Here is a 21,397-nt window from a genome sequence, read left to right on the forward strand (position 1 = left end):
TTCCTGTCATTTGCAAATACCCCATTTACCATATGAAACACAATGTCAGTTTTTTATGTTTGTATCTTTGTACAGATGTCTGTCCCCCTTCATGATGGTGGGTTTTAAAGGCCAATCTTTTAGCACAACTGTTTGTTCACTAAGGTCTATTTTTGAGGATAAAACAAACTCGAAAAAGATTTTCCATAAAAGAGTAATTATATCTCTTATATTTGAATATGTAGACGGTGGCTTGCAAACCGAGCCTCAAGGGCGGTGCACAGAAATGTTTTTTTTTATAACAATAAATACATGGCACAGGGAGGTGAAATTCACTGCACGTGATGTGCAACGTGCACAGAGTAAAACGAATGTTCATTTACATCCGTATGATGTGTAATAAATAAAGAATATATAAGTACACCTGACAATAAGCTGAAGCTTCTGATTTTGGCACGCTCACGAGGCTGCACCATCGAATAAACTGTGCCTACCCATCATATTTTATGGGCTTTTTACTGGTTCTTTATATTCCTCCAGCCCAAACAGGTATACTTATATTCTGATTCCCTTTCATCCAAACCACACGTAGACGGAGAGACTTGATATTCCACAAATACTGTAGGAATGTCATTATGATCTCGTATATAAAAATTTTTCTCAAAATCATTTTCTTCCTCAAAGCATGATGTGAATGGTTTGTTTTCTCTGTACATAATCATTATTATCAGCCTGTTTTCAGTCCACTGCAGGATGAAGGCCTTCCTCAACTTCCGTTTGGGGTACTGGTAAACTCACGAGGTTTTCCAAGTGTGGGTTAGTGAGCGCTGGAGCAATAATTGTAATTTGTGCCGGCGATAACTCGCCTACTCTTTGCAAAAGACAACGAGGGATTTTTAACATCAATCAGTCCTTGCAGACTGGTCCTCCGGCTTAAACGTCTTCTGGTCGATGGCACACACATTGATGCCTCACCCTGCATGCGAAACACGCAGGGGGCAGTATATAGCTCTATCGAGATTCAAACTCATAATAGACAGCTCAAAAGCGAGTGTGCATAACTCTCAGCTATCTTACCAAGCCTCCTTCAGTAAAAATTCAGCAAAGCAGAATTCAGCAAAAATTAAAACTAAAATTTCCCAAATCATCAAAATTAACTCATCTTAATCACCAGAATCAGCCTGGTGTTGGCTTAGCGGTTAGGGTGCCGGCTTGGGATCCTAGGATCCTGGGTTCGAATCCTGGTCGATCGCTGAATTAACGCCAGGGGGGTTGACTCAGCCTGTCATCCTTCCGAGGTCGGCAAATTGAGTACCAGCTTGCTGGGATGAATGATCACAGTGTGTACCCCGATTTAGAATAGGTACACCGTATCCCTGCGCATCGTAATAGCATGACCAAGGGTTGGCGTCAGGAAGGGCATCCGGCCATAAAAAAAACATTGCCTCAAACAAGGAACCATGATTGTCATGGGGCCCGCAAGTGCTAACCCCCACTCTAGCGGGGAAAATGGCCTTAAAACGATCAGTGATCACCAGAATTACACCACAATGAGATTTTCAAATAATATAATATTTCCAGAAACCATAATTGAAAAGCATTTACACTTTTACTTGTCTTCACAGAAATTAAAAATCGCACCCATGTCTGAAGGAAGCGGTTCAATTTGGCATTTTTAATATGAAATAGGCCAAACCTAGAAACGAATGAACCCCTTCAGAATTACCATTTGGAATTACCCTTTATAACCCCTTAGAACCGTTGTTAAAATTACCCTTTAGAATTACCCTGTAGTATTATCCTTTAGAATTACCCTTTAGAACCCCTTAGAACCGTTGTTAAAATTACCCTTTAGAATTACCCTGTAGTATTACCCTTTAGAATTACCCTTTAGAACCCCTTAGAACCGTTGTTAAAATTACCCTCTAGAATTATCCTGTAGAATTACCCTTTAGAACCCTCTATAATTACACTTTAGAACCTTTACAATTAAACATGGTGGGTTAGAAAGGTTCTTCTTCATTTTCGATGGACGGATGGACAGATGGAAGGAAGGGAATAGGCAAATATTGAAGTGGCTTCACCGATTTTTAAAATGTGTATATCAGTGGACATTCAAAAACTTCCTTGCCACTAACAGCACACCCACCATGGCGGTGATCTCATTGTGTTCCTGCAGGTAGCCAATAATCTTAGACTTGTGCGCAGGTTCAACGCGGGCAAAGCAGCGAGCGTGGCGACACACTTCCTTCTGTTCTTTCCAGGAAAGTTCATCAAACTCTCGGCCTGTGAATGCCCTGTTCGTGACGTCTTCGTCCTCGTCAAAAATGCCCACCCGCCGGCAGATGGCGATAGCTGTGCCCTGTTAAATAATAGGGGTTAAAATGAAGGGTTACCGAATTCAGTCGGCCTTGGGAGGATTTCGCATTGCAATACAGGACTCAGAATGTATTCAGCTGATAAAACAATGATTTGAGATAAAGCAAAGATCTTGGATTCTGCAAAAAAAAAAGTGAAGCTTCGAAGAAAGGGGCAAGGACAGACAACAATGTATCCGCTTACCTTGTTGTCACCAGTAATCATCATGACACGAATACCAGCGTCTCCACAGAGACGAATGGAGTCAGTCACCTCCTTGCGTGGAGGATCCAGCATAGCTACGCATCCCACGAAGGTGAGTTCTTTCTGCGAGGGGAGCCAGACGGAGGAATAATCAAAGGAAAGGGAATGAAAACGGATCCAAATGAGCCTCTTGTCAGTTCCAAAAAATCCACATCCAACTAGTATACAGTCTTCACTGTTGGGGAACCATGAATCATGTGCCACTTGCTGCAAAGGTCCCGATCAACAGAGCATGCCTGCCAATCATCCATCCTGTTTAGGCATCCATCTCTTTATTCTCCTGGGCATCCCTTCCTATTCCCTCTCCACACCCACGGGCTTCCCTTCTAAAATCAACCCATAAGGTGTACTCTCGCATCACCTGCCACGGCATGTCCATGCGACCTATTAAATAATCCCGCTAATTGCGCACCAGTCGGATCAGGCCCAAATGGATTGACGGGAATAGATACAGTGGGGGTGTTTGGATTTGGGGAACGGGGTTTCAATCGTAAAAAGAAGGTTGGGGGGCGGATAAAGACAAATAAACACAACCTTACGGTTATGATAGGTAGCCTCCCATATATCGTTACGAAGGGCCGCACCAAGTCAAAGCTGAGAACAAAAACTCAGTGGCATTTTCCAAAACATTTATGCACCACGACACCTCCCCAACCCCCCATTCCTTCCCATGCATGAACAAAATACTTAGGTATTTTGCGAAAAATGCGAAAAAAGTATAAAAAAGTATAAAAACATGCGAAAAAAGTATAAAATCCAGCCGAAACATTTTCAGTGTAATAGATATATTGTATAATTCGTGCCATTGGTTAAAAGGTCTAAGCAGGAAGCTATTGATTGAGATTGATACATGTAGACGGACAATGACTTGTAATATACAAATAATGTTTTACAACATGTATTCAGTAAGTATGTATCTGTATAGCCTGGGGAACTGCCGCACTCCTGCCCCCTCCCCACGAAAAAGTATCTACGCTATACGAGAGCAGTTTGTCTGTCTGTCTGTCTGTCTGTCTGTATGTCGCCATTTTTCTCAGATGGCTGAACGGATCTTCATCAAACTTTCAGAGGCTCATCAATGAGTGCCGGGGAGTGTTTTAGGAAATTAAAAAAGAAAAAAGAATCTCTATAGTGCTTGAGCCTTTGTAGCTATATGAAAGGAAATATTAAAGTATCGCCGATTAGTGTGTGGTGTGTGGTGTGTGGTGTATGGTGTGTGTGTGTGTGTATGGTGTGTGTGTGTGTGTGTGTGTAATATTATCATAATGAATATATATTTTTCTTATTGGGTGTAGGTAGTGGAGTGTTTTAGGTACCTACAAAAAATAGACAAATAGACAAAAAAAACAAATTCATGATTTCAAAATGCCGACAGGATTATAACATCATCGGGCAACGCCGGGTACTCCTGCGAGTGTATTATGAATCAAACCTCATAAGAAGCAAAGTGCGAGGATTCCTCAAGCTTCATATCCTTAGGACTTGGAGGGCAGTCTCTCGTTGCCACGGCAAGACACCGCAAAGTGTCACGACCGGTTCCCATCTCCTTGATTTTAGCCAAGATGGTTTGCCTCGATTGTGGATCTAGCGGTACACGTTCTGATCCCACACGCATGTACTCACAACGTTCGATCACACCCTCTGGTGCACCCTGAAAGCATGACCAAATAACAAGGAAATGACTCAACAATTAAGCATAATAATTGAATGAAATCACGTAGGTAAAGGTAGCACATCAAATTTAGGATTCTTTGCAGTTTGGTAAACTGACCTTGACAAACATCTTATCACCATCAGCCAGCTCCTGATCCCTGGGAGTGCAATACACAGACATGGACTTCCGGTCCCGCGAAAACTCCAGCGTGAACTCTTTATTTAAGTGTTTCTTTATATCCTGCACCAACACAAAATAACATATTATTTTCATCATAGTTCTCCAAGTAGTTAGTGTAATAAACCCAATTTTGGTGTTGCGCTTATAATGTTTCTTTGCCAGGCTCAAATGGAGGTGGGAGTGCAGTAGGTGAGTTCTTTCTGAGGAGATGAAAGGCAAAGCCTTTGGGTTTTTTTGTGCACCCATAAGGAGGGAGGGATGAATGCTGACAGTCAATGTGTGCCTCATATCATAAGCTTCCCTGAATACTTTATAATCTGCCAACAACCCCAAAAATATCAAAACTAATTAACAGCTGCATGTAGCATGAACATCAGGTCACATGGGCAGGCACTTACAGCATTGCAAGCACTCGCCCTCTCGATCTTCGATAAACCTGCCGTGTTGGTCCCAAATATGTTCATTTTCTCCACCAGGCAAGTCAGTGCTGTCTCCGTTGCTTCACCAACTTTCTCGTAACACTTCTTAGACTTTTTCATGTACAAAGGGTGTTGAAACAGAGATCATCAATTAAAAAGAAAGATGGCATAAGACATTCAAGCAGCAACAATTAGAAACCTGCACTGTATTCATTTTGATAAGAATTAGTCTCAAATTTTGAAAACAAAGAGTTTCATAAGGTGCACGTATTGACACAAGCATTACAGATAAAATTTTCCCATTGATTAATATACAGGATATACAGTATACACACACATATATATATAATATATACACTACATGGCCAAAAGTATGTGGACACCCGAACATCCCACCCGTATGTACTCGTCAAACATCTCATTCCAAAATCATGAGCATTAATATGGAGTGGGTGCCCCCTTTGCTGCTATAACAGCCTCCACTCTTCTGGAAAGGCTTTCCGCTAGATGTTGTAACATTGCTGTCGGAATTTGCTTCCATTCAGCCACAACAGCATTTGTGAGGTCGGGCACTGATGTTGGGCGATTAGACCTGGCTCGCAGTCGGTGTTCCAATTCATCCCAAAGGTGTTTGATGGGGTTGAGGTCAGGGCTCTGTGCAGGCCAGTCAAGTTCTTCCACACAGATCTCGACAAACCATTTCTGTATGGACTTCACTTTGTGCATGGGGGCATTGTCATATTGAAACAGAAAAGGGCCTTCCCCAAACTGTTGCCACAAAGTTAGGAGCACACACTCATCTAGAATGTCATATGCTGTAGCGTTAAGATTTCCCTTCACTGGAACTAAGGGGCCGACCCCGAACCATGAAAAACAGCCTCAGACCATTATTCCTCATCCACCAAACTTTACAGTTGGCACTATGCATTCGGGCAGGTAGCATTCTCTTGGCATCCCCCAAACCCAGATTCCGTTACCTCGTTAAAGTCCAAAGCAGAATCATTGCACAGACAGCAGATGGTAGCAAGCTCTCTCAGGGCATGGTAGTCAGAAATTTTCACTCGTAGGTCATTCTTCGATCTAAGGGAAAAACAAGTACAAAAAGTTTTAATTAAAACAAAAGCCGCGTCGATGTTACACAATGCCTAGATGCAGCTGTGCCTATAACGTCGACGTTATAGGCACAGGACATTCCTATTGATTCGATTACTTGATGTTATTTTTGTGCAAAGTGAAAATATATCTCGGCAATTTCCCGTGTGTGGCGACGAATTTTTAATGTATCTCGGCATTTTCCCGTCTGTTATTTCAGGCGGTGTATGACTGACCATGCCGCGATTTAAAATATATATATCTCGGCAATTTCCTGTGTGTGGCGACACGTGAACGAAGCTATGCTCCTCTCTCCACATTATTGTGACGACGTATAAATTAAATATTTCATCGTGACGATTGTCATCAAATGGACGAATTTTTAATATATCTCGGCATTTTCCCGTCTGTTATTTCGGGCGGTGTATGACTGACCATGCCGCGATTTAAACAAAATATATATATCTCGGCATTTTCCCGTCTGTTATTTCGGGCGGTGTATGACTGACCATGCCGCGATTTAAAAAAAAAAATCTCAATGGACTTGAAGTTACAGGCCTTTGAGAATTCATTTCGTTCTATAAAGGGCAACTTTCATCGGATTTTCTTCCCGTTTTTTTTCAACCGAGTCTAAAACTATGTTAGCGACTGTGAAAAATGAAATGATATATCGAATTTGATTTGAAATAAAACTGTGTGAGAGAGGAAGACACCACGGGCCTACAAAACAGGCCTCAAAGCTATGCGAGTTAACAAAATGGTGGATATTTGTTTATATGAAGCCTCTCCCAGAATGGGTGGAGCTATGGTTCCCAGAATGGGTGGAGCTTTGAGGTTTTGTCTTCTCTGCAAGAACAAGAACAAGAAGAACAACAACAACAGCAGAGGGCACTCTATGACCAGCGTCTGCGACGCGGCTAAAAAGGGGGCAATACCCCTGGCGCTCACCTGGTAGAATAAGCAGTATACTACACTGACTAAAGGTATTTTAAACCAATTTGAATTGTTTCTAGAAGACAGCGCAGCATGTAGAATCATACTAGCATAATCATAAGACTTTAAACAAACAAACAATATATATATATATTGGGGGGGGGGGGGGGAACCCTTCCCATCTTGTATACCTCCTCAGACCCCAATTTTTCTAATGACTTGAACAAACACTGGTACATCACGGGTGATGAAGGTTGTGGTGAAGTTTCATTGAAATTGTGTATGTTCTTACAGAGAAAAGAGCAAATACCTATTTTGAGAAGCAACCCCCCATATACCCCTCATGGCCCGATTTTTTTTGATGCTGTGAACAAACTTTGGTACAACAGGGGCGATTAAGGTTGTGGTCAAGTTTCATCAGAATTGCGTGTGTATATTCTGAGAAAAAGCAAATACCTATTTTGGGGGACAAACCCCCTATACACCCCCTCAGAGCCCGAGTTTTTTTTAATGCCGTGAACAAACTTTGTTACATCACGAGTGATGAAGGTTGTGGTAAAGTTTCATCGAAATATTGCGTGTAGTTTTAGAGAAAAAAAGCAAATGCCTATTTTGGGGGTCAAACCTGGATGCACATTGACCCCCGGTAGACCCCCTTAGACCACGATTTTTTAAATGCCGTGAACAAACTTTAGTCACAACACAACAAATATAATTTGTGCCAAATTTTGTCGCAATCCCATAAAGCGGTTTCGGAGAAGAAGTTTCAACTGTTTACGGATGGACTGACTGACGGACGGATGACGCACCATCGCATAAGCTCCCCTGAACTTCGTTCCAGGTGAGCTAAAAAGAACATTCACATGGCAGTGCTCAGCAGATAAGATTATCTGCTAAACAATGTCAAATACCAAGCTGCCATAGAAAAGATTCCCTCCAAAAGAAAGACCAATTGGAAGTGGGCAGAGCCCATATATACAGTATTCAACACATAGGTCTTTTTGGGGAAGAAAGTCAAAATATCCCTATCCCAAAAAATTAACACCAACAAGATTTTGAATACATCGAATGAGAAACACTCACTGCAGTCTTGTCATTGAGATTTGAGACTAGAGAATAGCATATCAATTGCAAACTGCATTCAGGGAGGGCACAAGCAATGACAAGTGATAAGACAGCTGTTGTCCAGATGTCTGTACATACACTTCTCCCTCGGGTGCATATGTGGATCCGGTAACCATGAACTCTTCAAGTTCAGCGGGAAGTTTTGAGGTGTCTTTCATTATAAACATCTACAGGTGGGGAACATGAGAAAAAGTGTAAATGTAATGTCACCATTCTATACGCCATCCTGTAGGTGAGCAAGTCTTGCCATGAAAGTTAGATTGCAATCTTATGTATCTCCTACAAGAAGGCCGGGCAACAAAACAAAGGCAAACATACCCAACCTCTCCACCAAATTTCGTCCGAATCTGTCCACAACTTTTTGAGATATCCTGTTCATAAACAGACAAACAGACAAACAGACAGACAGACAGACAGGGGTGAAAACATAACCTCCATCCACCTTCGGTGGCAGAGGTAATGATGTTGCTCAACGAGGCGAAAGCCAACGAGGCCACAGTTGCAGTGTGTAAGGAAGGCATGCATGTTACGCAAGTGGAGAATCAAACTGGGAAATCAGGAAAGATACAATCTAAACCCTGGCACATGCCCCAAAAAAAGGTTTATCCCATTTGCCCAGTCTCACTCGTCGGACAGACATCTGGTTCGTGGTTAGGGTCCCGGTCTTGTCAGAGCAGATGACGGACGTGCATCCAAGTGTCTCCACGGATGGCAGACTGCGTACGATGGCATTTTTCTTGGCCATCCTCCGTGTACCAAGTGCCAAGCAGGTTGTGATCACTGCGGGCAGGCCTTCTGGGATAGCAGCCACAGCCAATGCCACGGCAATCTTGAAGTAGTAAACAGCACCACGCAACCATGACCCGCCGTGCACTGGATCGGCAAAATGGCCGATATTGATGAGCCAGACGGCGACACACACCAACGAAATTACCTGGAGCAGAGCAAACAGATGTAAGGGGGAAAAAAAGCAAATATTCTTTTAACAAAACAGTCATCAATAATTTACGAAACTTACGAAAACTGGAATAATTCAAAACAATGAACGATCTATGAAACTTAGTGTTGAATTTCAAAAAACTGTTCAAAATGCAAGTTAAAAACAATTATTGCAAACACTAAAGTCACAACAACAGTGAAAGAATAGTGAAATAAAACTTCGTGTGCACCTTTATTCCCTCCCAAGGTAACGACTCTAATGGAAAAGATAGATGATAAATATTTTGATCATGAATTTGGAAGAACCTCATAAAAAGCTGACCTTGGATAACTGTTGCCCAAACTGATCTAACTTCTGCTGCAATGGCGTTTTCTCCTGAATCGTACCGACCATTGCATCACGGATCTTCCCGATCTCGGTGGACACACCTGTGGCTATCACGACGCCCAAAGCTTTTCCTGCAGCAATGTTCGTTCCCTGTGGTGTGGGAGGAGGAAATAAAAAACATAACTGATAGGTAAAGCCAAGTAAGGAAAGGCAGATGTATGCCAGAGATGTCGAAAGAATTGCAAACAGAAAATTTCCTAAAGTATGGTAGAAAGGCAAAGCCAAGTGAAAAACAGGATATTAAAATGTCACCGATTGGCATGATTGATATATGAAGCCAATGAAGATCAAACTAATCATCCACGAAATCGAAATCCTTAGATTAATAATAAAAAACCAACAATTATAATATATTTGGCTTTGCCTATTTGGCACTCACATCTAAGCACATACAGTCACGTGAAAAAGTAAGTACACCCCATGTAAAGTTTTGACTTTTTCAACATATTTCAACATACAGCTATTTGATCTTCATTTCAACAATATTGATAGATAAAGGTGATATAATATAACAAATATCATGAAACATTTATATTTTGTAGTCCATTGTATAATTTAAATAAACATAAATGCAAATTTTGCATGGTAAAAGTAAGTACACCCCTACATTTATCACTACTTCAAATACCTAAAATTAGAATCAGGTGTACCAGCTCAGGTGCAAATGATTAGAACATCATTAGAGAGGATCTTGGAGGAACCTGTCTTCTTTAAACCTCAGACATTTCGTTTGGTTTGCTCTTTGTTGTTGAAGTGTGCGGCGTCACCATGCCTAGATCAAAAGAGCTCGGTGAGGCCTTCAGAAAGAAGGTTATAGATGCCTACGAGTCTGGGAAGGGATTTAAAAAGATCTCCAAACAATTTGAAATCAATCATTCAACTGTCCGGAAGATCATCTACAAGTGGAGAAGATTCCAAACAACTGCCATCTTGTTCAGGCCAGGCCGCCCCAGCAAGTTCAGCCCAAGAGCAGACCGCAAGATGCTGAAAGAAGTCTCTAAGAACCCCAGAATGTCATCACAGGACCTACAGGTAGCTCTTGCCACTGTTGATGTCAAAGTGCACGAGTCTACCATTAGAAAGAGGCTGCACAAATTTGATCTACATGGGAGGTGTGCCAGGAGGAAACCTTTGCTGTCCAGAAAGAACATCAGGGCAAGACTAAAGTTTGCCAATGAACACCTAGGCAAAGACCAGCACTTCTGGAACAATGTGCTCTGGACAGATGAGTCAAAGGTAGAGCTATTTGACCACAGTACCAGAAGATATGTTTGGCGAAAACCAAAGACAGCATTTGACCACAAGAACCTGATACCAACTGTAAAGCATGGTGGTGGAAATATTATGGTTTGGGGCAGCTTTGCTGCATCAGGGCCTGGGCAGCTCACCATCATAGAATCCACTATCAATTCTTCATTGTACCAGAGGGTGCTTGAGGATAATGTGAGGCCATCTGTCGGAAAGTTGAAGCTAAACCGAAGGTGGACCTTGCAACATGACAATGACCCTAAACATACCAGTAAATCCACCAAGGAATGGCTGAAAAGAAAGAAATGGAGGGTTCTGGAATGGCCAAGTCAAAGCCCGGATCTAAATCCCATCGAGATGTTGTGGGAGGATTTGAAACGAGCTGTGTATGCAAGAAACCCCTCAAACATCGCACAGCTGAAAGAATTCTGCATGGAGGAGTGGGCAAAAATTTCTCGCAGTCGACGTCAGAGACTGGTAGACAGTTATAAGAAACGCCTACTTGAGGTTGTTTCTGCCAAAGAGGGCAATACCACCTATTAGAGCCAAGGGTGTACTTACTTTTTCCACATGCGAAATTTGCATTTATGTTTATTTAAATTACTAGGGCATGCCCGTACTATATATACTGTATATCTAAAATTATATCCCCCCCCTCTATTTACATGAAATGGTTTGGTCCAAAGCGAACGGCCTGCGAGTACGGTGACAATCCCCCCCCCTCTATTTACATGGAATGGTTTGGTCCAAAGCGAACGGCTTGCGAGTACGGTGACAATCCCCCCCCTCTATGTACATGGAATGGTTTGGTCCAAAGCGAACGGCTTGCGAGTACGGTGACAATCCCCCCCCCCCCTCTATTTACATGAAATGGTTTGGTCCAAAGCGAACGGCTTGCGGAGTTTGGTAAAGAAATCGCCATAGCGTGCACAAACGCGCAGGAAAGCGAAAGAATCGCAAATTAGTTTTAATTAGTTTTAAAACATAGTTTAACGCCAACATAGTTTGCCAACGTGAAATAAATGAATACGCTCTCAAATGTGCCGTCCGAGGCAGAGTCTGTTCGCCACGTTCGGCACACGTGATAACTCGCTGCTCTCTGATTGGTTGAATCGTTTTTTGGACATAGCTCGGTAACTACTTGTCCGATTAATATGAAACCTTGAAAAGGCACATCCTCGGGTCCCCAGCAATATACCTGGCAAGTTTCAAGTATATCGGACCCGTGGTTGTCGAGAAACAGCGGTCACAGACAAACACACAGACATACACACATACACACACACACACACACAGAGATTACTGGAATTATGGATAGATACAATGGACTACAAAATGTAAATGTTTCATGATATTTGTTATATTATATCACCTTTATCTATCAATATTGTTGAAATGAAGATCAAATAGCTGTATGTTGAAATATGTTGAAAAAGTCAAAACTTTACATGGGGTGTACTTACTTTTTTACGTGACTGTAGCTCATGATACTTGGATTTCATGTCTAAATCTCATAATATATATATATATATATATATATATATATGTATAATGCCTTTGGTGTTGGTGTTTGGTGATGAAATATAGTGATGAAATCAGCGATTTTTATTTTTTTAATTTTTTTTGTATACAGGATTGTATACATGGAACATTTGCTCGTGAAAGAGCTAACATTTATCACACAGAAAAATCAAACAGACACACAAAACATGTAATAAGGGTAGTGGTAGACAATATGGGGAGAGAAGGGGAGGCATAAACACAACATTTGAGAGCAGGGACATCGGGAGATCTGTGGGAGGGAGAGGGCTTGGGGGGAGGGCTTGGGTGGGGGGGCTTGGGGGGGGGGGGGAGAGGTGGGAGAGGTAAAAAAAACAAAAACACATGGACACTGCAAGGACTTCCAGGAAAGAAGTTGGTATTTCAAAAAAGTGTATCTGGGGTGAATTAACGGGGGTAGAAAAGATCAAGGTTTTGGATGGGGGAAGATAAGAGATGGTGGTGAACAGCTGTTTTAAAGACCTGGAAGGAGGAGTGAGATTGAAGAGAGTGAGGGAGTTTGTTCCAGAGGCGGGAGTAAAGAGGAATGAAGGAGTGAAGGTGAACAGAGATTACATTCGTACTTTAATTTGTACAAATGTGTATTATACTGTAGGTATGTAAAATGTGGTCATAACTAGTCAAAGGTCAAGGCCATCCAAAACATGTAAAACACCTACTAGGAGACAATTAGAAAATGTATCAACCAAATTTGTTGTGGAGCACAACATTCCATCATGTAAAACACTTGATAGTTCAAATTTTCCAAATCACCGAATTGCTGTTTCTATGGCAACTGTTGTTTATTTGGATTTCACAAGTATCATGTTATGCACGACAACTTTCTTGTTAGTTTGTTTTTGTCTGTCTGTTTGTCTGTACAGAACTATGTCTATTAGTTATGTACTAACGAGATGATAATGTTAATAATAATGGTACATAATGATAATGTTGATCTTGTGAAAATCTTGAGAAAATAAAGAAACCGGCCATCTCCATGGAACATGTCTTTTGTTTCAAGAAAAAGCCATGTTCTCAATTTGTCCCTCCATAAGAGCCAGCTGGTAAATTTCACAATTTATTTCAGAAGTCTGGGGGACGTACAATATCTTACTATCACTCTGGGGGACATACAATATCTGGAGCGCCTGCTGGGCTGTGATATCATGATCAGTTATAACTTTTTCATTCTGGCTTCCAAGGCTGGCAACTGTGTCAGAAGTCTCCACAGTCATTTACTTTCTTTACTGACCTCAGTTTATAGAAGTGTACAAAAGGCCTCCATCAGAAGTGTCAGGGATATGCTCCAAAATCATAAGTGTCAGGAACTGTGGATTGATCTTGCTGTTTCCTTTCGTATCCTTGCGGTCACATATTACAAGGCCCCATGGTTGAGTCTCAAGGTATGCTTCTTACTCAATGAAGGCTTGGTTGGTGCCTTTGCACTTTACTTTATTTGTTAAGCGGCCTTTATTCCTCTCCTCTCACATGTCTGTCAACACAATCCCCTCCAGGTCATACCTGTTCTCCCCAAAACCCTTTACTTATTACCCTCTCAAGTCCAAACTTAACAGTGACCTCAATTCATTAGTTTCCCTACTTGTCTTGCCCATCTTCCTGAGTCTGCTGTTTTGAGCTCTTCCCTCCAGGAAGTCTGCTGCCCACCACCACCCATGGAGTTCCCCATTCTGACTCTGAGATTTGCTAAACCCGCTCAAACCTTGGTCCCACCCTTAATGCCAATCCCTTTGTTTGTTATCTCCATTTGCGGGTTTTAGGAGGTGGGAGAAAGTTCTCCCAGAACTCAATCTCTATCTCCTCTTTCGGTAAAGTATCATTATTCATGAACCAGATTATGAAACTCCGTTCTCATAGCTTTGTTCCAAGTGCCCTTTTTAGAATCCTCACTGAACATCTGACATCCTCCACTTGTAGCTTGTTTGTAGTGATATTCCCCAGAATGCTTTTTTAAGTACTCAGTAAGGGGTTTCCTGATCATTTCTGTTTCTCCAACTATCACTGGCACAATTTCAGCTTTCTTCAATTTCCAAGACCTCTTGACCTCATTTTTCAGCTGCTGGTATTTGAGCATTTTCTTGCTTTCTGAAGCATTTATTCCAAAGTCATTGGAAACTGAAACTGCAATCAACAATTCTGACTTTTCCTTTTGGTGTTTGAGCACTATGTCTGGTCGCAATTCTTTGTTTGCAATGTTCACACTTGATGGGATCATCTTGTCATGCGTGAGCACTGTATGTTCATTTTTAAGGATCGGATTTTGGTTTGTGTTTCCATGATTGTTCTGGAATCAGAATGTTGAAATGCGCCACAGATCGCACTTGTACAACAAGTTAAGAATGCAGGCAGGACTTCCCTTTGTCTATGATGTGAAGGGTGGACACAGGGCTCAGTGCAGCCCACTTTGGAAAACAGGTGCGAGACGATGAGAGCCAGTGACGAAGTCAGTCCAAAGACAAATAAAAGCAAAACCGAGCGAGATGAAGTGAACCAGCCACGAGGAGCGCCAGTGACAATCAGCCCCTCAACCAGTCCTCGTGGCCCTCTTTGTCCTTTCCAGATGAGGCCTCCTGGTCGGCCCTTCTTCTTCCTCCTCAAAGCGATTCTTTTCACTCCATGCATGTGGACTCCTCTCCTGTCCTGTCACTTTGCACTCCTCTCCTCTCTCTCTATCTCTGAGGTCTTTCTTCTTCCTCTCTAGCAAGGTCACTTCTTCATCTCTCCAACAATGTGAGACCAGGTGATAGCAGTTTGGGTCAATCCCAAACTACTTTTTTTTTTAAACCACAAGAATGTGCTGCATCAGCAGCACAGCCGTACTCCCAGTAAAGAAGGATGCAAACTGCAGCCACTTGCTGTGTACGAAAGAAGAACAATCAGTACAAAAGATTAACCTTTTCTTGACATTTCCATATTAAAATGTGAGGTTTTGAGTTTTTGTGATGACAATGCTCGACAAGTTTTTTCACCGTGTTGACACAAAACCGTTTGTTATCAAAGAAAGTTGCATAAAAAAATTGTTTTACTTGCAAAATATTTTCAAAAGTATAACAAAGACGAAAATGGAATTGTCAACTGAGCAGTTGTTTTTTTTACAGTAGATACTGTATCTAAAGCTCATAGTGGAGCTGTCACAAACATCTCACACACATGGACATAGAGAAATACATGAGACAGGACTGTTAGACAAGACAACACAGAACTGTTAGATGAGACAAACACAGCAACTGAGCTTGAAGGAAAGTGCCATCATTTCCCATTGCACTCTGGACTAGTGACGTCACAACAATGGCGCCGCCTTTCTCACCGCACTCAGCGGGGCATTTCCTAAGGAGAATTTCCTCCTCCCCATGGATGCCAACTTATGGGGGTTTTCCGGCTCTTATCCTTTTAAATGCTGTGCGTTAAGCAAGGAAGCAGCAGCACATACAATCTTTTAAAGTTTGGTATGACTCGGCCAGAGTTTGAACCACTGACCGCCCAGACACGGAGCGGACGTTCTGAACCATTACATCGTGGAAAGATCCCTCAATTCCCCCACAACCCTCCCACCTTTACCCTTCCCTCTCCCCCACAAGAAAACCAACAAATTGTGATTATAGTTCATATTTCTAGTCACCATCTGATACTGAAATAATAGACTTATTCTTGGGGAGAAAGGAATTCTCCATATTTGCATACATCTCGAATAGATAGCCCCTGTAAATTACCACCATTTAATTATTTGAGAATCGGAGTACATCAAAGTAGATGCAGCTTGCTTTTATGAGACCAACATCCCAACAATGTGGTAGAGTGGGCAGTAGGTGAGCATGCACTTATAGCCAAGGGTTGCATTGTCTACTGTGAACAGCTTGCCAATAAGAACATATTTAATCAACGATCACTCACGCAGTGGAAACCTACCAACCATCCCTACACCCCCCCTTTGTAATTTATCAAGAATGTTATTTTAAAAATAATTGCCCATTCCCCTCCCACATATAGTCTACGTAGAAAAAGGTTGAATTTGGAATTACCTTTCCATTCATTCTGCCTCCCTGGCCTTCCAATCTCATTTAAATTTTCTTCCATCTCCTATCTTTTCTACCTTCTCTTCTATTTCTGTTCCAACATTCCTCCTCCTCCTCTCCCAATCTCTAATTGCACACAACCAGTTTCATACTCACAAGCAGCTCCTACTCGCTACTGTGCATTCCAGCAGCATTCATAAACTCTACAAAAATCCATAAACCACCCTGTGGAGGATGTGCAATGGCAGAAAAAGAGCTAATTGTAAAGAGAAAGAAAGCATGAAGAAGAACAAGAAAAACAAGAACAACAGAAAAAGCAGATTGCAGAACTTCACCAGGACGAGTTCTCAGTTGTTTTTAAGGCTTTTGTGTTAAAACAAATATGGCGACCGAACCACGTGACCGATGACGTCATCTTCTTTTTTTCTCCATCAATTTATCCCGAGATGATGCTCAATAAATTTCATCTTGATCGGATCAAGTTTGTACTTGTCGAATAATGACATCATAATGGAGGCACCTATGACATCATCATTAACATATTTTATTCCCCATGGAGAGTTCTTTACAATGAGCCATGTCTCAATTTTTTCTATTCTGCGCTTTCGGAGACATAGAGGTGCAAAGCTTTTCGGTTTTTCTAAAATGGCGCCCGTACCACGTGACCTATGATGTCATAATTAGTAAAAATTCTACACGTGGAGGTCCACCTATGTTGAAAATTTCCTGACAATTGGACCAACGGTTGCAGAGAAAATCATATTTATTCTGTGCGGACAAACAAACAGACAGCCACAAATGAAAAATCACTCATAGAGTGACACTTGGCAAAACAGAACAATGTAGCATGGCACTCAGTGGAGCATCTTTTGGACCTCAAAAATAATTAGTGGTTGAATTCAGTGACCTGATATGCAAACCGTCTTCAAAGTTTAAGTTAATCGGATGAAAATTGACAATTTTAGAAATTCGGCCTATGTTGACCTTTTGGCCTATGTTGACCTCAAAAATTGTTGGTGGTTGCTTTCAGTGAGGTGATATGAAAATTATTTTCAAATTTCAAGTCAATCAGATGAAAATTGAGGATTTTAGGAATTTGAAAAAAGTGGTTGACCTTTGGCCTATTTTGACCTTTTGGCCTATGCTCATCTCACAAATAGTTGTTGGTTGAATTCAGTTAGCTCATATGTAAATTATTTTCAAATTTCAAGTCAATCGGATGAAAATTGAGGATTTTAGAAATTCAAAAAAAGTGGTTGACCTTTGGCCTACGTTGACCTTTTAGCCTACGCTGATCTCAAAAACAGTTGGTGGTTGAATTCAGTAAGCCAATATGTAAATTATATTCAAATCTCAAGTCAATCGGATGAAAATTGAGGATTTTAGAAATTTGAAAAAAAGTGGTTGACCTTTGGCCTATGTTGACCTTTTGGCCTATGCTGATCTCAAAAATAGTTGGTGGTTGAATTGAGTAAGCCGATATGTAAATCCTCTTCAAATTTCAAGTCAATCGGATGAAAATTGAGGATTTTAGAAATTTGAAAAAAGTGGTTGACCTTTGGCCTACGTTGACCTTTTGGCCTAAGCTGATCTTAAAAAATAGTTGTTGGTTGAATTCAGTGAGCCGATATGTAAATCCTCTTCAAATTTCAAGTGAATCGGATGAAAATTGAGGATTTTAGAAATTTGAAAAAAGTGGTTGACCTTTGGCCTATGTTGACCTTTTGGCCTAAGCTGATCTCAAAAAATAGTTGTTGGTTGAATTCAGTGAGCCGATATGTAAAACCTCTTCAAATTTCAAGTGAATCGGATGAAAATTGAGGATTTTAGAAATTTGAAATTGTTGTTGACCTTTGGCATAAATTGACCTTTTGGCCTATGTTGATCTCTTTAATAGTTGGTGGTTGAATTCAGTTCGCTGATATGTATATCCTCTTCAGATTTCAAGTCAATCGGATGAAAATTTAGGATTTTAGAAATTTGGAAAAAGGTGGTTGCCCTTTGGCCTATGTTGACCTTTTGGCCGATGTTGATCTCAAAAATAGTTGGTGGTTGAATTCAGTTCGCCGATATGTAAATCCTATTCAAATTTCAAGTCAATCGGATGAAAATTGAGGATTTTAGAAATTTGAAATGGTTGTTGACCTTTGGCCTATGTTGAACTTTTGGCCGATGCTGATCTCAAAAATAGTTGGTGGTTGAATCCAGTTAGCCGATATGTATATCCCATTCAAATTTCAAGTCAATCGGATGAAAATTGAGGATTTTAGAAATTTGAAAAATGTGGTTGACCTTTGGCCTATGTTGACCTTTTGACCTTTTGATCCCAAAAATATATAGGATTTTGTCGGACCACGAACTCCACCATTTGGTAAAGTTTCGTGAAGATCGTTTTAAAATCGTGTCTTATAGGCAAGTATAAGTGAGCAGACAAACAGACACACACACAAACAAACACACACACAAACCGGAGTGAGCAACATACCTGCAAAAATATTTATATATTTTTTGCCAAGTAACAAAGGGACTCAAATGCAATACCCTCTCCTCTGGCGAGGGTAACAAGAAAAAGAAGGAGAAGAAAAAAGAACAGGAAGAAAAAAGAATAAAAACAAAGGACAAGGAATTACGCTGCCTTTTTCCATCCTCCACAAAGCTCCAAAAACCTGTTCCAGATGAGAATCACAAAGTAAGTCCACATGGTTACTTGCAGCACCATAAGTGAACTAGAGACTAGAGTGTACAAGAAAATAATTTTTCACCAATTCGGAAAAATCAACTTATCTCAACATGCAGACCGGTTAACACAACATAAAACGGTATTTTTGAAAAGAGTTGCCAATCTGAAATACAGATCCTTCCCTTTTCTGCCCCTATAGCCACTAGGAAAGCTGATCTGGTTTAAAAAAGAACCCAAAACCAATCCTCCCCAAACCATTTTGTACAACAAAGTTTTAAGCAATGTTGGAACAGCAATGGAAAGTACGACCAACGGTCATTGCACAATTGATTCTAGCTAATTATTGTGCCACAATGGATTCACTCAAGCGCTGCTACTTACAGAGAAAAGCATGTTCTTCTTGTCCTGGTTGACGGCACGAGGGTCTGGAATGGCATCTGTGTGCTTGATGACAGAAACAGACTCTCCTGCGAATAAAATGCAAAACAAAAAAGACATGACATTCAACAATGCAGAGCCCTCGTCGGGGTGCATAGATTCCAGTAGATCTGAGAATAAACAATTAATATTAATTCTGTATAGATTCCAGTAGATCTGAGAATAAACAATTAATATTAATTCTGTATAGATTCCAGTAGATCTGAGAATAAACAATTAATATTAATTCTGTATAGATTCCAGTAGATCTGAGAATAAACAATTAATATTAATTCTGTATAGATTCCAGTAGATCTGAGAATAAACAATTAATATTAAAGTGTATCTGCATGTGGACATACACTGACACAGCAATTACAGTTGTATCTCATTCATTCGGAAATGGCTGAGGTTAATGGGGCAAAAATAAGCAGAGTAATCAGGAAAGCATTATGAAAAACAATCAAATTACGTTAAAAACTCAGTGTTTCAAAACTAAACTAAAATGTATCTGGAACCGCAAAGCCCGTCCACGTCTGCTTTGTATTCAGACTTCTTCCCAATGCTAAACATGATGAAAACAGATGAAAAAAATACCAAAAAATTTGATGATTTTAGGGGACCTTGACCTTTTTAATCTAAAAAAAACAATCGAATTCTAGCTTTTGATTGGTGAACCAATTCAGTGACCCAATATGCAAATTTTTGAAATTTCAGGCCAATTCGAAGAAACTTGATGATTTTATGTGATGCTGACCTTTGACATAATTATTAATTTGTTTTCTCCATACTCTCATAATATGACCACTCGTTTTTGCATATCTATATGCTATGGCCGCCAAAGCAGTTTCCTCGGCTATTAGGCACAACACTGAACGGGTCACAACTCCGATGCAGGATACTCAAATGGCTCATTCATCCCAGTAATCTGGTACTCATTTCACTGACCTCAGAAGAATGACAGGCTGAGTCAACCAACCTGGTGTTAATTCAACGGCATGGCAGGCGCTTGAACTCAGGACCCTGGGATCTCAAGCCAGCCACCTTAACCGTTAAATCAACACCAGGCATTCTCAAAAGGAAGCTTTGTTGATAAATTTGATGACAAAAGCTGAAATGGTAAAAAAAGTTACGGCCTGGATATAAGGACAAGCAAACACACACACACACACACACACACACACACACACACACACACACACACACAGACACACACAGGCATAGACACACACACACACAGATATACACAGACACACCCTGACACACACAGACACAGGCACACACACAGACACTTGCATACACACACACACACACACACACACACACACAGACACACACACACATATACACACACACACATACACACATATACACACACACATACACACATATAGACACACACACAGACACACACACACACAGACACATACACACACATACACACATATACACACACACATACACCCACACCCACACATACACATACACACACACACACACGCATACACACATACACACATACACACACACACGCATACACACATACACACACATACACACACACACACGCATACACACACACACACACATACACCCACACCCACAATACACACATACACACACACATACACACGCATACACACACACATACACACGCATACACACACACACACACACACACACACACACACACACACACACACACACGCATACACACATATACACACATATACACACACACACACACACACACACACACACACACACACACACACATACACACACAGACACAGACATACACAGACACACCCTGACACACACAGACACAGGCACACACACAGACAGACACATGCATACACACACACATACACACACACACACACACACACACACACACACACACACACACATATACACACATATACACACACACACACACACATACACACACACACACACACACACACACACACACACACACACGCGCGCGCGCGATTGCAAAACCCCGTGTCTCGCTATGCGGGGACAAGCTGATGAAGATTTGTATAGTTTAGTGGGGAGAGGAGTAGGAAATGGGAGATGTACCAAGTAGACTTAGGGACATATTCAGAGAAAAATAAACGCATCAACTCTTGAGACATTCTTTTAGCA

At 41.1% G+C, this 21,397-nt stretch overlaps 1 protein-coding gene across 1 annotated transcript in view; it reads right to left on the bottom strand.

The window, feature by feature from the left end:
• LOC137430053 (sarcoplasmic/endoplasmic reticulum calcium ATPase 1) overlaps positions 1 to 21,397 on the bottom strand; it is a 60,748-nt gene that overhangs the window by 10,866 nt on the left and 28,485 nt on the right. Inside the window, exons 7-16 of the mRNA XM_068120557.2 lie at positions 19,211 to 19,296; positions 9,266 to 9,421; positions 8,630 to 8,938; positions 8,083 to 8,171; positions 5,832 to 5,934; positions 4,834 to 4,965; positions 4,373 to 4,495; positions 4,034 to 4,252; positions 2,542 to 2,664; positions 2,129 to 2,341 (exon numbers count right to left, since the gene is read on the bottom strand). Coding sequence (XP_067976658.2) covers positions 2,129 to 2,341; positions 2,542 to 2,664; positions 4,034 to 4,252; positions 4,373 to 4,495; positions 4,834 to 4,965; positions 5,832 to 5,934; positions 8,083 to 8,171; positions 8,630 to 8,938; positions 9,266 to 9,421; positions 19,211 to 19,296 — 1,553 coding nt within the window. The remainder of the gene's footprint in view (positions 1 to 2,128; positions 2,342 to 2,541; positions 2,665 to 4,033; positions 4,253 to 4,372; positions 4,496 to 4,833; positions 4,966 to 5,831; positions 5,935 to 8,082; positions 8,172 to 8,629; positions 8,939 to 9,265; positions 9,422 to 19,210; positions 19,297 to 21,397) is intronic.

Source organism: Myxine glutinosa, chromosome 6 (genome assembly GCF_964187855.1).
Source record: "Myxine glutinosa chromosome 6, kmMyxGlut1.1, whole genome shotgun sequence".
Lineage (NCBI taxonomy): Eukaryota > Metazoa > Chordata > Myxini > Myxiniformes > Myxinidae > Myxine > Myxine glutinosa.